The sequence below is a fragment of the Orcinus orca genome, chromosome 8, assembly GCF_937001465.1.
Source record: "Orcinus orca chromosome 8, mOrcOrc1.1, whole genome shotgun sequence".
In the NCBI taxonomy this organism is placed as follows: Eukaryota; Metazoa; Chordata; class Mammalia; order Artiodactyla; family Delphinidae; genus Orcinus; species Orcinus orca.
This window is the reverse complement of record NC_064566.1, coordinates 27,592,701-27,612,898: the sequence shown is the minus strand read 5'-3', so window position 1 is coordinate 27,612,898 and position 20,198 is coordinate 27,592,701. Positions and strand designations below refer to the sequence as shown.

At 40.2% G+C, this 20,198-nt stretch overlaps 1 protein-coding gene across 1 annotated transcript in view; it reads right to left on the bottom strand.

Annotated features, from left to right (window-relative positions):
• Positions 1-20,198, bottom strand: part of MPPED2 (metallophosphoesterase domain containing 2) — a 172,732-nt gene that overhangs the window by 76,868 nt on the left and 75,666 nt on the right. Inside the window, exon 4 of the mRNA XM_004263953.4 lies at positions 6,814-7,039. Coding sequence (XP_004264001.1) covers positions 6,814-7,039 — 226 coding nt within the window. The remainder of the gene's footprint in view (positions 1-6,813; positions 7,040-20,198) is intronic.

Below are 20,198 nucleotides of genomic sequence, written 5' to 3'. Positions count from 1 at the left end.
AACACCAGAGGAGCTGATCCATGTCTTATGACGCACAGGTATAGATCCTCATTTTTTAAACCCTAGGCTCTGGAGCACACCGTGCAGAAGATCATTCTTTTGTTCTGTCCTCCCAACATCCCATTGTCCCCCCGCTTCAAGCACCCCATCACTGAAGCCTGAGAGCTCCTGAGAGGACTGGCCTGGATTTCTGTGTGTCCTTTTTGCAACTAGATGGGAACAGCCAAGGCTTCTAAGTGGCCACTTCCTGAGTTGCCTCAGGTCAAGGAGTAGAGTGACATGTGCGGTTACTAGGATATCCCAGCTCAGCCTCAAGAGCTCAGCAAAGGAAGGCGGGATTCTAGTCCTATTTCTCCCCAAACTAACTTTGGGCAAGTCGCCTTTTCTGCCAAAACTCGACCTTGGTTTCTTCTGTCAATAGGAGGCAACACCAGGCAGCACTGTCACGACGTACAAGCACTTGTAAATGCTGGCTAGTATTAATAATTATTATGAATACATGCCCTTTGCCTTTGAATTGTTTAGAATTGGTTTTAAGTTTTAATTATTTAGAATTGTTGTGAAGCCCAAAGGAGATAACACATGTACAAGCTCTCTAAGTGAAATATATCATCCAAATAGAAGTTTACTATCGTCGTTTGCTAATTGAGTTGGTCTCTCAGAATGTGCAGGCAAAAATTTAAATTATGCCAATGGCTGACATTAAGCATAACTGAATGCCCAGGAACACTTCTATACCCCCCTCCACATTCGTCTATATGACCACCACCAACACATCAGCTAAAGGCACACGACAAGCAGGCGGAAAGGTATGAGTTGCCTCCAACGTCCTAAACTCCACATAAACCAGCTTTTGCCAAGGTATGTACTGATATGGCTAGCAATGGGAGGTAGGAAGCAGGCGGACAGGGTTTGCTTTCTCCTTTTCCAAATAAACAGCGCGGTTGTTAAACCAGAAATGAAGCTGATCCCGTGCAGCTTTCAGAGCAGTCAGCTGCATTCTGAGGCAGGCGAAAATGTAAACAGAGCCTGTAATTCTAGAGCAGGACAGACCCGCCACAGGTTTCAGAATGGGAGAGTCCGTGGGCCTCACGCCAAGAAAAATGAAACGTTAGCCTGGGCCCTGGAACAGAATCATGTAGAAGGAGAGTGCGTATTTGTTTAACACACACACACACAGACCTGTTTCTGTGCCAATACCTTCCTGAGCCCTCCTGAATAAAAGCTGGAATCCCTGAAATCGTGGCACAGAATCAGTCTTGTTCGTACAGTCCTGTTCTTTAGTGTGAAAGGACTTTCCTGCTGAACGTGGAGATGTTTCTTTCTTTACTTCTTCTTCTTCCCTTTTTTTCTTTTTGGCCCAAGTTAATTACTAAGTATGACTTGAAAATAAAATAAATGAGCCCATTCCACCCATCCCCAGATCTGAATTCTATCATGAGTTGCCAATTGGTTTTCTCATCCTCTCACTCAGTATCTGCTGTTAATTTTTTCGCTATTGCAAGAACTTGAAGACTGTCAGCGAAATACATGATGCATTACAAACCTTATAGTTGGAAATAAAAATATCTGACGCTTTCTGACAGGGTAAGCTTACAGTACCGTTGTGCTGATCAGAACAAGGAAACGTGAGCAACCTTGTAGCTGTTTGGATGCAAACACAATTATAAAGGCTGCAGAGAGTGGAATCAATGCTTAACTCCCACTTTGAAAAACGCTGAGAAAATTACATCTGAAGGAATGGACAAAGTCAACATGTTGATGATCCCAAATGAGGGGGAGAGAGGAAGGAAAAAAAAAAATACCCTGCACACACTTCCTTTGAAAATGCAGCTCAATGGACTTTCTCTTGCTATTTCAGCCATTTTAGAATCACGCTGCCTAGGCTCGATCTAATTTTCCTGCTGCAAAAGTTAAGGCACTTCCTCTACAATTACTAAATCTGACAAATTACACCTGGGTCTACTCTAACATGAGAAAGTGTGCTCTTTGTTCCTGACCCCTTGGTCAGCGTAGAGATCAAATTCCTGGACATTGGAAAGCCCCGCTCATATTCATTAAAAGTCACAGGAGACTAGCTCTGCGTTTCTGTTCAGGAGGGGAACAAGGTGCACTGCTGAACAATACAACTGCCACACTCAGGTCGGAGCAAGACAGACTTTTTTTTTACTTTTTGTGGCTTGACTGCTGATCCGTTTGCACCTGGATTTTTTTTTCTACATAAGCATCTTAGTAGCCAAAGAGCAACTGAAATCAGAAAAAAGAAGGGGCTAGTCGATTTTTAAATGCCCAGTCCCACGAGTGAGTTTATGGAAATCTACTTGCACTAAAATGCTGGCTACAGATCCAGTAACCAAAAATACAGAGATGATTTCAAAACGCCACCTCCCCTCCACCCTGACCAGACAAGCAGTGAATTAGCACAAATATCAGTGGTTGATATTTGACAGATTAGAATGTTGTCTCCTTTTTCTGACCACAGTCAGCCTTTGGAAAAGACATTTTTGGGATCGAAAGCTGAAAGTGATCACGAAAGGAGATCAGGAAGCATCTCGGTGGCAAAAAATCAACACAAGGGATACAAGAAATCCACGAGCTGTGCTGCTATGAGAGCGAAGTCCTGGGCAGATCTAACTGCTAGGCCACACAAGACCCTCTTCTGTCCCCCAGAGAGGGAGGGAAAAGTGTAATAGGAGAAGTTAAGAAAAACTGTGACTGAACTGTTAGTCCCATGACAATACATCACGCCTGACTCCTTTCTTCACGATTCTTGGAAGAATGAGGTGCCGAAGGAATACCTACAGAAGCCACAGAACCAGGTGGAAGGCCTCCTGAGGCCGGGCTGCCCCTTGAGAACGGGTCAACTCTTGCCTTCCTTCCAAGGGAGCACCTTTCTTCCAGGATAAGGCACCCCATTTACAACTTCTTCAGTGTAGACCGTTGGATTTTCCCAGACCCATCAAACCACATCCAAACCCTCTTCTTTGCCGATCTAATTGGCACGACAGTGTGCTCCAACTGCAAACACACATGACTGCTCAGGATTGTTGTATGTTATTTTCCACATACAAATTCCTCCTAAATTGTAAGTTAGGAGACGCTGCGTTAATTCTCTCTGGCCTTTAGGAAGGTTTCAGCGGTGCTACAAGTTATAAACATGTAATGAATATGAGCTAATACACCTTGTTTAGAGTGAAACTGAGTCACAATCCACATTTTGTAAATACATGAGTTAACAAGCTCTCTCCCTGGTCAGACAGCAATTACTTAAAAAAAAAAATTTTTTTTGATTGAAGTGTAGCTGATTTACAAAGTTGTGGCAATCTCTGCTGTACAGCAAGGTGACTCAGTGATACACATATAGACGTTCTTCTTTTATATTCTTTTCCATTATGGTTTACCACAGAGATGGTAATTACTTTTGAGAAACCTGTGACAGGATGGAAATCCTTAGTATCAAGGTTCTTATTTTGATTTCTGTTTTTAAATGAAAACCACTAGCAATATCAGTAAATCAGAACTTAATATTCCCTCCAGAAAAGTTACAGGAAAAGCATGGAAATCAAAGTTAAAAGCATTCACATTATTTTGGAGTTGGAGTATCTAATGGGTTACTAAGCAGATGTCCACCTATGTGTGAATCTTAGGATGGAAAATCCTTATGTCTCATAGGAGACGAGTAGCAGCTCTAGTATAAATTCCACCCCCCCCAGATTTGCTTTCAGTCAAATTCTTAATAGTGAAAGAAGCTAAAAATTGTACAAGATATTAAAATAATCGAGCATGCCCGCAAATATGTACGCTTTAAAGATTCTAATTTTGGTGACTATCGAAGTGAGTGGCATCAGAGAGAAAGTGGGGCAGACCTCACTACCCCCGTTTTACAAAATAGAGAAGGGATTTGTTGTGCAATCAGCAGAGACTGAACTAAGGCTAGAAGCCAGCCCATCTGACTCCTAGTGCAATTGTCTCCATGTGAAGGTGGACAAAGGTACAAAGTACATTGGAAACACCAACCCTGCTACATCAGTAATAGCTAACACTTATCCAGTACTTACTCTATGCCAGGAAGTCTTCTGCATGCATTAACTCACTTATAACAACCATGAGAGAGAAGTAATATTGCTATTTCTCACTCTAGAGATGAGAAAACGGAGGCATGGAGACATTCAGAAAAATGCCCAAGGTCCCAAGGCTGAATAAATAAGTAGTAGAAATGGGAGAATCTGTTCTCCTTGCATAGGCATTCCTAAATCAATGTTCAGATTACAGCAGTTCTGAGAATATTATTTTTTTAACTATTTTAATTATTATTTTAAAATATTAATACTAATTTTCATCATAAAAATATGACAAAATTGCAATTTCCTTTTCATCAACCCCTGTATTCTTGGTAAAAAGACAAAGTATCAACAATTCCTATGGGTGAGATAAATTCCATTTAAAGATCTCCCTCATTGTAAAAAGAAAGGAAATAGTTCAAACTTTCTAAAAATCCCAATAAACTGTGTGTAAAAAACAACTTCAGGGTAACATTTTAGAAGACTAATGCTGAGTGTTTTCTTGACTTTACCAGTTTCTCCAATATTAAAATAAAACATTTTGAATGAGGTCAATCCAGTTCAGACATAAACTTTGTCCGAAGTTTGTACCACCACCAAAACCAAATTACGCCCCATTACTTCCCATGTTGGAACTATTATGTTTTGTTATTTCTTGAGATGCTACACGATCTGCCTCGGAATTCAAAATCACTCCCTCATGCATCACAGCCATAATCTGGTTGAGCTAAACCCTATCCTAAACAGATCTGGACCTGTTCAGATAATGGAGGAAGCTTGCTGTCATCACACCAACAACCTTCAATCCAGGGAACCTCTGAAAGTCCTGTCTGTTCAGGAATGGGCTTAAATGTTCTGGGCTCTGAAGACTTTTCAAAAATCATCTTAAATCATTGAAAAAATCATCTCAACTCCAAGTAGAGCTTCTCTACCAATTAGAGGTCATTTCTCAACTACTGCATAGTCATTAAGAAGTGAGCTGTGAAGCTGAAAAAGCGCTCTCTCTCCTGCCCTTTACCCAGAAATGCTGATATCGACATCCTACATTACCCCAAGATCAGCTTTCAGATTATTGTTTGAAAGGGCTAATTTCTGCTGTTTGTTCTCTTGCCCTTTACCACCTTGTCACATATAAAAAGAACTAATTGACGTGCATTCATAAAGCTGGATATAAACACTGCAGATTATAACCACCAATTACCACAGCACTACCACCACCACCTCAGGCATACCATGTACCCTGCAGCCAGACTGAAATTAGGATGCTACCACTTAGAATCGTGTGATTCTTGAGCAGTTACTTAACCTTTCTGTGCCCGAGTTTTCCCATCTGCCAGATGAGGATCACAATAGTGGCTGTCTCTTAAAGGTAGCTTGAAGAAAATGAGATAATAGGTATAAAGGACCTAGTGCCTGACATTTGGTTAAGTACTCAATTAAGAGTTCAGAATCACGGTCAGGTTGATTTTAAACGGAAATATACTTCCTGTATCCACTCATCAGTCCTTCTGGACTGATGAAAACCAAATTTGGCTAGAAAACCAAACGACAGGAAATATCTCAACTTTCTCTTTTACAGAAGACAATCCAAACTGTTGAGTGGGGTGGCCAATCTGAATTCACTCTGTCCTTTTCCAGCCTTATCCACAACTCCTAAGGCAGGACTGGGATACTTTTCCAGGTTAAGTGAGTAAAGATTAGTTTTTCTGCTCTCTATACACACAGGGCTCTCAAAAAGTAAGAAAGCAAATAAAGAAAAATCCAAGACTCCTCTGCTACTGATCTTCTGATCTAACACTCCCATTTTAGAGATGAAAAAACTGGCTCTAGAGGCTAAGTGATTTGCTCAAGTTCCCATAAATATCTCGTGGCAGAGCTAAGGCCTCAAAAATGGTAACTGTTATTCTAAGCAAATCACCAGGCGCTCTTCTCAATCCATTGCAAACATCACCTAATTTAATCCGCATAATAACCCTCTAAAAGTAGGTATTATTTTCACTGAGGTTCCTTCTCTATGAATTAACTTCTTCAAATCCAGACAACTGACAACTGACAGAGCCAAGGTCAAAATGTTTCCTTGTCTGGTCCCAAGGAATACACGCCTGCTTCGAGTTTTCTAGAGCTGAGAATTTCAGTACTGAGAATTCTAGGACTGAGCTCTCAATCGGTAACTTCCAAACTGTCTGTGCTTCAGTCTTGTCTGGGGAGCTTTAAAAATACAGGTCACTGGGCTCCACCTCAGGAAGGAGAATCAGAGTCTCAGGGGGATATGGCTTCAAAATCTGTATTTCTTCAGAGTTGGTCAGGTGATTCTGATGTGTAGCAAGATTTGAGAAACTCTAATGTAAGCAAGATATTTTATGAGTGCTTCCAATGTAAAACGAGAAGGGAACGAGTCACGTAGGCTGATGGAATGTTCAGAGTGGCTGAATCTGCATGAAGGGTAACACAGTGACCTTCCACCAAATCCTTCCGTGTCCCACAGACACACATGCAGCCCCGGTCGCACAAACAGACACGTATCTACCAAAGCCATGCTCCCACCGATTTTGCCTAAAGAAATCTGCATCACAATGAAAACAACAAGCATCGTGTTTTGCAGCAGTGCCAAAATATGTGTTATGTTCTAAATACAGCCAAAAGGTTTCTCTTCATCTTTATCCTTCTGGTTTAAGGCACCTAAGCCAGAACCATGCTTTCTGAGTGCTGAGCTAAAAAAACAGAGGGGAAGACTGTTGGAATGAACACTTACCAAGGTGCACCGTATATCCTGAATCCCTTCACTGTTACCTCCGAGTCTTGTAAGTAAATACTGTTTGTCAGGAGGGACTGAACGTTGTCAAAGTCCTCTGGTTTCAATTTGGACACAGAGGGGAAACGGTAGTAGTCCTGTTTAACAAGGTCTGCCATGAATTCCTTATCAAATGTCAGTTCATGATTCCCAGCAATCACTATTTTATATTCATAGGGCAGGTTTCCTGAAATAAGAAAAAAAAAGCACCAATTAGCATGTACATTTCCCATCACGAAGTACAACTGCAGAGACTGCGTGGTTAGCAGACAGTATCCCCAAATGAAATAGCTCACGCATTCCTTTCTATTTCCATGGGAACCGAAATTTATGACGACTTTTTTATGCTAACAAAAATGACAATAAACGGGAGATAGGAAGCTGCTCAGAAGCTAAAAAGCTACTGAGGAGACATTAAGTTTGCTAGTTTCATTTCCCTTTTCTGTCTGCTACAGATTCACTGTGATGAATCCACACTGTGACGAATCCATACTTTATAATTATCCAGCAAAAAGTACTTTAATCACGAGCCTTAAAAAGGTCTGGACTTGGTTTTGACCCTTAAAAAATAAGCCGACCAACTATTCTTAACAACTCAGATAACTGCTAAGATTTTTTAGTAGAAGCTTCATACAAAAGACATGGCATAGCCAAGCATTTCACAATTTACATAAATGAAAGGAACTACACGGTACAATTTCATACGGCAAGTTAAAGTTTACCTTTTGGCTTGCGAATAAAAAGAACATTAAGAATGGCCCCCTGATTAGAAGGCTAAATTTCCTCCCGTTGGGGTGGGAGAAGACACTGTAAAGCTTAACCCCCTTTTAATATTTATGGTATGGAAATGTGAGGTCTCCATGTGTGTTTTTTATGCAGAAGTTTCCCGATCAAAATGAGATAATTCTGGGAAGAAGAATGAAAGCTATAAAGGAAAACCCAAACACCAGACTTCTGCATAGATTTATAATGTTTGAATAAAGTACGGACCATACATATTAATAACTCACTGTGATGCTATAAGAACCAAAATCCAAAGGGAGATAGTGCCGGGCAGCTGCCCCCATCCTGAAATTAATGCCTTTTTCTCTTCTTTGTCATTATCCATCCCTCAAGCCTCACCACTGGGCAGCTGCTTGTTTTATTTTATTTCATTTTATTTTGAGGAGGAAAAGGGCGGGACGATGGTGCCTATAATTCCAGCTTCCTGAGACTCCTAGGTCCGATGCAAAATTAATGTTGCCTGCTATTCCAGGAAGAATGAAAGTTACCACTAGCAGGAAATGGGATACATTTGTTGTAAGAATTGGTCCTTACCAGCAAGCCAGAATCAATGATTCAATTAATGAAGCTTATAGTGGGGGAGAGAATTATATTGGTTGGAAGGGAAGGCAAGTTTTGTCATAGGCCCACTTGGATTTCAGCAATGCAAATTGCTGAAAAATTGTATAAAAATTTTAAAATTATTAAATTTTTAAAATTTAATAAAAGTATTAAAATTGTATATATAGCATGTGGGTTAAGGGGGAGACTTAGGAGAGAGGTGAAAGCAGTCAGAAAACAACACTGCAGAAAGACGAAACCGAAAACATTGTGGCCAAGCATCAATAGATATCCTTGATTATTAGCCCACAATGCTCTGTGAAATGGCCTCAGTTATTTGCAAGGCTACAGTGAAGAGCTCATAGAAAATAGGAAGCCTCTCTTAAATGCATTCAGAGCTTATAATCTGCACTAGCATAAGGCAATAAGACTGTGATGTATGTTGCAAGCTACTTGGATAGAATAATATTTTGCACAACTCCCTGCACTTAAAATACAGATGAAAGATGTATTAAGAAGGCTGCAAATTCCCAGTACTGCACATGCTGGAAGTTTTTGAGATGCCCCACAGTTTCAACATCATGGCTCTGTGAACACACTGGCCTGATACTGCATCCCCAGACTCACCTGTGCTCCCAAGGCCGGAACGGGCTGAAATGTTTTCCTGGACAGTAATCTGCTCCAAGGCAGGTCCTACCTGCGTGAACCTTTGAGCAACTCTATTTGTACAAGTCATGCTTTAGCTGCTGGTCCTCCTTTAATCATTCATGATGATGGACTCGCTGTAAACCCTGTCTTTATGTACCACTGCTCTTGCAAGAGGCCTTGGCTTCTTGTTTTTTTCCATTTCAGAGATTTGGTTCAGGGATGGAATGGGTGAGACTGGGAAACAAGGTGAAGGAAGTACATTTCTCCCCTTCAGATCAGTTAAGAAGAAAAAGAAAAAAAGTAAAACTGCTGCAAAGTAAATCTTTGTCAGGAAGGCAGCCTCTTCAGTGTCTTTTAAATCAAATTTTGGAGACTCAGCATAAAGAAGTAGCCACCAAAATGAACAGCCACAGAACATCGTGATGATATTTACGCATTGCCAACAAACTCATCTCTTTCTGAGAATCCAATAGTAGCTTCCAAGTTCCGTCCTCTGTTACCTATGTTATGAGATTGTCTGACATATTTTTTTTGCTGAACTGACCTTTCATCTAATCTGCCAACCTTTGTGTTTTATATGCAAACTGTCCTGTTACTTGATGGCATTTTTGGTTTTTTCCAGACTAGATTAATTTGGAAGGCTCTCTAACTTCTCGTTATTCAAATAGCATTATTTTAAAATTGTCAGACAAAGAGGTGCCTGCCTTTATCCATTTTATTCAGATCAGGCCATCGAAGCTGACCTGCCTGAATAAAAAACCAAGGCCGTAGTGCAGTTATTCTAATGTGGAAAAATTCTTGCTTTGAATGACCTAAAGAATTCTACCAACTAACCAGTTCTATCTTTCCTAAGACACGGTATATGTTCTATTGGTAAGATACAAGATTATTTTAGGTGGAATAGAGATGAACTTCTGACAAAATGTCAAGTAGTTTTGTATGTTCTAAAAATGCATATTTGGAAAAACACAACAATGCAAGTAATGATATATGGCTTCATTTTTCACTTCTATTTTCATTTTTCTATTTTCGTATATAAATTAAGAGATGATTCAAAGAAAACTATTGAGCAAATAATAACACAGATAATTCACAGATATGGCAAAGTGATGACTAGCAAGTGAATGAATGTAATTTGGGAAACTAGCCCATCAATCAGTTCAGTTTAGAGCTACTGATCATAAGTAAGACGATAAGCTCTTAGAGGCATCAATTAAGTCTTATTCAAATCTGTATCTCCTACTGTATCTATATCACATAAATAGATGCTCACTTAAAACTAATGGATAATGGAAGTCAGCTGGGTCCTCCCTGCTATGCTACAATTCTAATCACCCTATACTCTTGTCACTGCCTATTCCCTAAGCCGCTATCACAAAACTTTTCCAGGTTCCTCTCTAGGTTCCAGGCTCCTTTTGACTCTGCACTTAGCATACAATACGTCCTCACCTCAAGAGAGACTCTCTTCATTTCCTTCTCTTCACTTTCTGATCACTGTTTACATCTTCTCATCTTTCTAATAATTGGCCTCTCAATCCATTTCCTGCCACTGGCACTTTAATTTTTCAGACAACTCTCTATGACATTTTGGGTGTCTTTATTTCTCCTCCTTAGTGAGTTTATGTTTACCCACCCCAAGAAAATAAAAACAAGCAGCTCTTCACTCACACACACACACACACACACACACACACACACACACTCCTCAAATGCAATCCTAAACCATCCCTAACCTTACTTCTTCTTTGAGATGCTTCCTCATTTTATTTCTAAACTTCTGAAAGGAGGATTCTAGCATCTTGCAGCTGGTATGCCAAATTCAGCCCACAGATGTATTATAGTGGGCCCTCAACTGTGTTTTATTTTATTTTCTTAGTTGAACTAACATTTAGAAATCAGGAAATATCACACCAAAAATTCAGGGTTTCTGGCTTCTTTTGGAAGATTAAAAAATCAGGCGATACCGACCTCAGTCTGCTGCAGACCTCCTCATTCCCTGTTACTTCTCACACCTTGGCCCACTTATCACGACTGTGTTGCCTGATGGGCTACCCTACTATTAGAATCAGCAACTTAGACATAAATGGCTACTCAGAAGTTACCCAATGCAATCTGCCTTTGTTTCTGTACTCTTCCAAAAGCTTCCCTGAATGTCAATAAAAACCTCCTAAAAACCAAAGCCAAGCCTTTTTCTCCATCCTCATCTCCATGGATGTCTCCGCAGTGACATCCCTGTCTGACAAAGCATCTCTTCCTGGATTAGTGATGCTGGACTCTGCCTTCTCCCCCTCCCTCTCCGGTATTTCCTTTCCTCTCTTCTTCCTCAACTCCCTTTGCGTCCCACCTCATTCTCAGCTGACCCATTACACTTTCCCTCTTCATCTTTAATTCTATGAATATTATTTAATATTTTCTTACTGCATGTGTCACACTTCTATTCTCTGCAATTTAATTTTCAAATTTTTAAATTTTATTACAACTTAAACTGTGGAGGCAGCAAGAGGGTAAGAGTGGAGCCTCTGCAGGCTTCATGACATGTTAGCTGTATGACCTTGGACAGAGCCCTTATGTCCTCTATGGTGCGTTAGCAACCCGGGGATAATAACTGCATCCACCTCATCGGTTGTGTTCAAGATAAAATGACATAAAGCTTCTAAAGCACATGTGTGGTATGGAGTAAATAATCAGTGCACTTTATTATTTTACTCCATTTTTTTAGTTTTACCCTTTGCATGTGACTTGTCTCCTCCTAGACTGTAAGGTCCTTGTAGGCATGGATTGTGGCTTGTGGTTCCTTGTTTGGCCCAAAGTTCCCAGTTCAACACCTTCCCATATGGCAGGCACACAATAAGTATCTGTTGAAGGAATGAATGAACCTCTGCAAGACTTACCAGGAACTTCCTAAAAAGAATTCCAGGAATGGGCTTGTCATCTTGAGCTATATGACAAGGCTTAAACCAGTACTGGGTTGTCCTCCAAGTTTAAGCCCTCCTGAATTGCTAGTTCAATTAAAAACAAACAAACACAGTTGGGGGCCAATTCTAATACATCTAATTTGGCCTACCAGCTGCAAGCTTCTGGAATTCTCTTTCCAGAACTTTAGCAGTGATATGAGGAAGCATCTCCAATCCAGTCTAGCCAAATCCTCTCCAATACACTGTTTTTAAACTGCAGTTTCTTCAAATACAAATGGGGGGAAAATAAAAATACTACCCCTAGGGTTTGATGCACATTAAACAATATACTGCATGTAAAGGTTTGCACAGTTTCTCACACTTTATCATCACTCAATAGATATTAGCTGTGTTATAATAATTATTATAATGATTGCCCTTCCCAGTTGCCAACCAAGAAAATATTAGTTTATCCACAAATTGGATCACACCCTGGTCACATTGCACAATGTCATTGCCTTCAAAGAAAAGCATGTGGGGATGAAAAAGAAAACTTTGATTTTCCAAAGGCAGAAACTGGCATGGTCCAATGTATCCTTCAAATTAACAAAAACATTACTAGGGTCATTAAGATATCTGGATCTGAGGTGATGGTGGGTGAACCTACGAGGCCTTCAACCTATACACAGTGCAAACCTAGCTGCCTCTGTCGAGATGCTTCTAACCTTGAAAATGTGTGCCCTCAACACATCACTGCTTTCCTCCTTCTAACATCCAGTTACCCATCTCTTCTAACATTTACTGATTGCCAAAAAATGGGCCAGGATCGGCCCCTCATTCACAAATGAATAGTGTAACCTGTGATAAGTAACGCCCAGATTCTACTTCTCTCAAGAGTGACTACTCATTTGGAATACCCCTAATATCTTCATAGAATCAGATGAAGGTACTCTTTGATGAGTATATAGAGAGGAACAGAAAAAGAAAAACTAAGATCTTTGGCTATGCACATGTCTGATAAAGCTGTGACAACTTTAAAGCAGACACACAGCGGATTGTGTCAAGGTCAGCCTCCCTTCCTTCCCAAACTCTGGACATTTAATGTGTCACTTAAAGCGGCTCCCATGTTTCACACCCTGAGTGATTTGAAAGCTGTGCTCTGTAACCCTCCCCGGGGCTGGAGCAGGGCGATGTGAGGAAAGAGACAGGGGGGAGGGGAGGGGCCTGCTCCCATGTTCACCATAGCAGCACTGCTTTCCTTTATTTTACGATTTGGGGAAAGATTTGATTCGAAGAAAGTTAGCCCTGGCTTAAAAATATTAAAAAGAAAAATCACTGATGTATCCAATTCAATTTTACTAATGAAGAGAGTGAGTGCCAGAGAGGTGCTGTCACTTGCTAAGAAAAGTCACAAGTCAAGCTGGTGGCAAAAGTGGGACAAGAAAAGCTCTTTGCCTCCCCTGCTAGTATTCTGTCAGGTGAGCCCAAATCTTTTTTTTTTTTGGACACATGATTTATTTATTTATTTATTTTTAACATCAATATTGGAGTATAACTGCTTTACAATGGCCTGTTAATTTCTGCTGTATAACAAAGTGAATCAGCTATACATATACATATATCCCCATATCTCCTCCCTCTTACGTCTCCCTCCCACCCTCCCTATCCCACCCCTCTAAGTGGAGGTGAGCCCAAATTTTTAACAGCCTCATGGACTTTGGCTTAAGACCTATCTCTTACATGAGTCCTCCTCATACCACAGATGCTGGCTCAAGTTAGGCATTCCCCAAATGTTACTGCAGCTGTGGGTGCAGAAGCAGCACTATAGCTCCCAGAAAAATCTGGGAGCCTACCCAAGGAAGGGAAGGTCACAGACTTGAGAAGAAGGGAAAAAAGCTCCTTTGTCCATTGTCATGCAGAGTCCCAGAATTTAAAAACTTGTTGACTGTATTACGAGAAATAAGATGAGGCTTTGACAGTAGAATAGAAGTCCAAGGTAATAAACTAAAATGTCTACAGGGACCAGAGAAATAAGACAAAAATGTGAACTGAACTAGGTAGAAGTAAGAGAGAGTGGTGAGGACTAGGGCATGTCTGCATCAGCATTTTACAATAAACATATATAAGCGCTCCTCTGGCCAAACACGATTCCTTGCTACATTGCCCCGCACCCACCAATAAAAGTAATGTTCATCAAGATTATCACACAACTGCAACCTATTTTAAAAAATCATTATAGAATGTATTCCTCTTGAAAACTCAAGTTCATGTCAGATCAGAATCCAAGGTCATTCCAGAATACTTTCTTTTCCTGGGAATCTGCCTGCCACCTACTAGGAGTTGGCTCCTGCCCCACACTCTTCATTCGTCATGAATGGGGAGTATGGGAAATAGGGGCAACCAAAATGGCCATCAGGTTGTGACTTACGACAAATACCACCTTCACCATGCCCAATTTTTATCAGGGATCTGACAGGCAAGGTTAACTGACTGCTATCTCCTATTTATTTCTGCTAAAAACCCAGGGGGAAAAAACCCAGAGTACAATAGTAGTTCTTTGTGAAGGAGATCATCCCAAAGCAAACATGGCTTGCTGGCTTTCCTGGGTAAAGGAAAACCTACTTATACGAAGGTGACAAATTAATTTAAATATCTCCAATCTCTATGCACACTCCCCTCCATACTCGTAAATTCCAGACTTTGAAAATATATGAGGAAACCAAAAATATTTCTAGCACATCACTCACATAAAATAAAGCTCACTATGTAGCAAGAAGAAAACAACACAGAGATAACAAGTCAGAAGAACCTGCAATGGCTCCCAGGTGCCCAGGAAAATACAACTCACAGGGCACAAGCTTCAGGCTCCCCTTCCCTTGCCAATGTGCTAGAAAAAATGAACTTCCTGAGATTCAAAAGAATAAAACAGATATATACTCAGACCTATTATCATGGGACTGTTATACACAAAAGAGATATATTGCAATTCAATCACATTTCTGAAACCTTTGGTCTGTGCGGGGCACTGTAGATGTTCCCTAATGCCAACGTTATAAAGGGACCTTGTTATAGCCCCAAGGTGGATAATAGAAGGCATTTTTTTCTGTTTAAGATTATTATTGTATTTTAATATCATGACTCCAGCAGAGAGGGAAATGTTTAAACTCTTGAAGGTTCTCTATTCCACTCAGGACTAAATAAGAATAACTTGGGCTTGAAAATTGGCCGAGCAGAAAATTTTGCAGGAGGATGGAAGGAAAAAAAAAAATACCAATGGCTATGAGGATGGAAGAATTATGAGGCTCTGGGATGGACTAAGGAGATGTGTCAGTTAAATTCCTTCCTGGATTGGGATTTGGGATTAGCAGATACAAACTATTATATATAGGATGGATAAAACAATAAGGTCGTCCTACTCTATAGCACAGGGAATTACATTCAATATCCTGTGATAAACCATAATGGAAAAGAATATGAAAAGGAATATATATATGTAGAACTGAATCACTTTGCTGTACAGCAGAAATTCACACAACACTGAAAATCAACTATACTTCAATAAAAATTAAAATAAATTAATAAATTCCTTCCTTGATGACTGCTGGGGGCCAACAGCAGAGAAAGGCTGAGTCCAGCCTGGAGGTAGGGAGAGGGCTCTGAAGCTAGAAGCAGGTACAGCCCACCTTTTCCTGCTTTGCTCCCAGCACCTAGAAAAGTGCTTGACACATAGTTGGTGCCCACTGCCTACATGTTAAATGAATGAATGGACCTCCAGCACTCCCTCTCGGCTCCACGGTTTTGCACTCACTTGCCTCGGCGGCAAAGCCACCAGAAACATTCAATCAGGGCAAGCTCCGTCTCTGACCTCAGTCTGTCCCCCGTCAGGCTCCATTAATTTTCACAAGTCCTGACAGCTCTAACGTTAATACTCACACTTGCTGATGGAGCCACACAGCAGGTTCAGACTGCTACCTTCTCCTCTGAAACTCATGCATTAGGGTTTCTTCCATGCTTGCAATGGGAAACCAAGTCTAAGAAATATTAAACACAGAAAACTATATTACAATAATGTCAAGGCTGAGCCGGAAACCCAGGAGAAAGTAAGGAATGCTGAGTGAATGCCCAGTGGTCTGCTGCAGGAATTAGGGCTAGTGTTAAGAAGCCACAGCTGAAATGCTCCCTCCTCCTCTTCAGCCTCCTCCATAAAAAGAATCACAAGGCATCAGGAGATGTTATAAGCCTAAATCCACAAAGTCCATCCCTCACCCAGGAAAGGAGACCCCCCTCTGGACCCGAGGAGTCACCAGTATACGGCAGTATACGGCAGGTGACTAAGAAGTGTAAACCACAAGGCCATTAGTACCCATAATTATTATGGACCTGAAAATATCTCAGAGTTGAGTGCCGCTCAGCAGCAGCTTGTTTGCATGCATTCTCGTCTCAACCATAACCTTATTCCAACACAGCTTTCTGTGACTTAACACACACAACACACACAAACACACACACATATTCATACACTTTACTACCACAAGGTATTAAAAATGAATGACAATCTCCTCCTTGTTTCCCAACTGAGTACCTCTAAGTTGCTTCCCAGACCAACATGGCATGTTCTATATGTAAAGCCGTGATGGTAACTGTCCAAGGAAGCATGGCTCCAATTATACTTGAGTATTACCATCTGACTATTACTATGAACCATGGGTAGTCCCTTCATTGTTTATTTTGTCCAACCTCTTCCTTACAAATGAGAGCCTTGGCTTGTTGAAAAAGACTGATACAACAAATACAACAAATCTGATCTGAAACAATCAGACTATCTCAAGACCCTTCAGTTGACTTCCTCAAGTTTCAGAAAACTGGATCCAAATCAGGATTTCACTGGATAGTCACAGGAAGAATTGGTAACAACATTGTCAAGTTTCATCTCAACCAGCCGTGTACATGTTTATATCACTGGAGCATAATAGAATGTAGAAATAATGGCATGATGGAGAGATCATGGGCTTTGGAGTCAGACAGATTCGGGACCAAGTTTCTGATTCTGTCACTTACTACCTGAGAAACTGAAACTCAAAACATGCTATTTAACCTTCATATTACTCATCAGAAAAAATAAGGATAATTGCACAACCTATATTACAGAGTGGACATGCAGACTGAGTGAGATTGATAAAGAACTTAATATAAAACTGACACATAAAGGACGATTATTATTATTATCATTATTTTTATCCTGTCTTTGTTCTGCATTGTAACTTCATTCGAGATAAGGGGTTCATCTCCTACTTCTTACCATCTTAAAAGAGTATTCAATGAGTATCTTTAACAAACTAGTAGTGTTGACTGACAAAGTCTATGGTGAGCTGAAAAACAATATGTTGGGATTTTTTTCCCCACAAAGCCTTTAAAAAAGCAACTAAGAAAAAGGTGTTCCTTCCAGCAATAATTACAAACCAAGTGGCAATTACTCTACTGAATAATTAGAGGAACAAATACAAATCCTATGTGTGCCTTTTAAACCATTAAGTATAGTAAAAAATCAAATAAAAATAATGCTGGCATAAAGGTCATCTTTAAAAAATAATACCAATTTTAGAGGCTTTTTAGATTCCCTCCCCACTTTAACCCCACAAGTAATAATAAAAAAAAAAATCTTTTTGTAATAGCTACTATGATTTTTGCATGCTGAAACAATGTTTGGGCAGATGAAGGCAGGATTTCAGTGTGCAGTGATTCCAAGGGGCTGGTCCACAGAAGCCAGAACAGAGGGTTGACAGTGGAAATAAAATCTCTGCCTTAACAGCGCCACTGGGGCTAGATGAAAATGGTCTTCTAGAACTTGATTAAAACTAAATTGAAAAAGAACATATTTGGCTAATATTACATTAGACTAAAATATAGAAATGAACCCTAATACTCTTGAAATCTAATAAGAAAAAGCCATCTCAATTTCCAAACTTTCAAAAGCATCTTCTTTAAATGCATCACAGATGAATTTACCTGGTACTTTTGCCAATAAGCAAAACCAGATCACAGGTTTCAATCGGCTTATATTGGAAAGTGTGAGAGCAAATGCTAGAAAATGCAATTACTGCAAACAAACTCCATTTTCTCCCCTCTGAAGGGAATCTCAGAGAATATTTCATTGCCATCAAATAATATTTCTGAAAGCATCAATACACAATTCTATTTTCTTTTCAGAGTGCCCACTTGCTATATAATCTAATCCACTCTACGGATATCTTGAAATTCAGAAAAGAGTCTACAAAAAATGATATTACCTTGCACACACATTCTATGTCAATTTTAATAATTTGCACTCTGGACAGGAAGCCACATAGAGCAAAATTTAGGATCCAATAAAATCGACTTTTCCCATTTTATATTTCAAAATTTTAATGAAGCCTTCCAAGGGTAAAACTTAAGAGACATCTCTCAGGGAAGGTTATTTTGATCAATAGTGACAGTGATGAGATGGAGAGAACGAAGATCACATTCCTCTTCCATTTTTGCTTCTACCCCACCCCTCAGCTGGCAAAATTTTCTAATAAGAACTCCAGATAATCGGAAGCTACAAAGAAGACTTGCTGGGTAGTATGAAATCATGAAGCCTCCTGCTGATAAGGTTTAGGTTTCATTGAAATACTAGTCCAACAGTCTCTGACCTCTTCTCTTGGGAAGAGCTTTGTGGCCTAATGCCCCAAGCCTCCCCTTTGGGATGAAGCAGTACAAAATATGTAGTATAATTTCTCAGGAAGAAAGGATTTCTGGAAAGTCCATCATGGCCCTTGGGGCCCAAGGTTCCAGGAAGTAGAGTTGGAGGTCTATTTCACTTTCTATATTTTTCTTCTTTACTCATACGTTATGGTCTGAAGATTTGTGTCCCCCCCAAAATTCATATATTGAAATTCCCAATGTGATGGTATTTGGAGGTGCCACCTTTGGGAAGTGATTAGGTCATGTGGGTGGGGGTGGACACCCCATGAATGGGATTAGTGCCCTCATAAAAGAGAAGCCACAGAACTCCCTTGCTCCTTCCACCATGTGAAGACACAGAAAGAGGACACCATATATGAACCACAAAGAGGGCCTTCACCAGAACTCAACCATGTTTGATTCTGGAGTTTCCAGCCTCCTGAACTGTAAGAAATAAATTTCTGTTGCGTATAAGTAACCCAGTGTGTGGTATTTTGTTATAGCAGCCTGAATGGACTGAGACATTATAGTTTACTAGTTTCTTGAGATCTAGCCCCCAGCATTTTAAAGCTACAGTTCAAGAGACAAATTTGCATTGTGTCTTCTTAAATCTGTTTTCTCATAAGTAGTATGCTTAAAGCATAAGGTGTTTTTTAAAGCTCTTATTTAAATGATTCAATTAAATATTTTAAGGAATCCAGATAATCAGGCCACAGTTGGAGAACATACCGTCTGTGGAACACTGTTTGCAACAAGACAGTAAAATGAGAAAAAAAAAAGCACAGGTGGTCTTGTTCTATGAGGGTCCCTATTCCTGAACATTTGAAGTCAAATGAATACATACTGCTTTAGCCTGAAATTGTTCATTAAAATACATGTCCATTTCTGTCCCTTATCGCACACATCCATGCCTTCTGACAAGGTGTGGATTTCCCTACCTTTCGGTTTGCTTCTTTTATGGGCTGAATTGAGTCCCCCTAAAATTCTTATGTTGAAGCCCTCTCCCCCAGTACTTCAAGTATGTGACTGTATTTGAAGATAGGGTCTTTAAAGAGGTAATTAAGTTAAAACGAGGCCATAGGATGGGCCCTAATCCAATCTGACTGACGTCCTTATAAGAAAAAAAAAAAAAAATAAAGGCACACAGAGAGACACCAGGAATGTGTATGCACAGAGGAGAACCATGTCAGGACACAGCAAGAAGGCAGTCATCTGAAAGCCAAGGAGAGAGGTTTCAGGGGAATGTAAACCTACAGACACCTTGATCTCAAACTTCTAGCCTCCAGACTGTGAGAAAATAAATTTCTGTTGTTTAAGCCACCCAGTCGGTGGTATCTTGTTGACAGCCCTAGCAAACTAATATACCTTCTTATAAGGCTTAATCCATCCTACACACTAATGCTAAGGTGATCTTATCAGAATAGAAAACTATTCACATACATTCCTCTGTTCACTTACACAGTCACGCACGTTAAAATCCTCCTAGACTCCCTGTTATTGCCTATAGACAAAAAGCCAAACTCCAAACACGTCACTTGTGTGATGTGTACAACTCTTCGTGACCTGGCCCCCATTAGTCACCCCTCCACTCGTATTTTGGGCTCTGAGCTTGCCGAGTGCTTGCAGTTCATAGAACGAAGGATCTGTCTACAGGGCTCTCTTTCCCACTTGACTACGGACTTCAGGAGGGTCAGACTCTATTCCATTCCTCTTTGCATTCCCAGCAGGCTTCAATAATTATTTATCAAATGAATGAATGAAGAAATAATTTTATCCTGG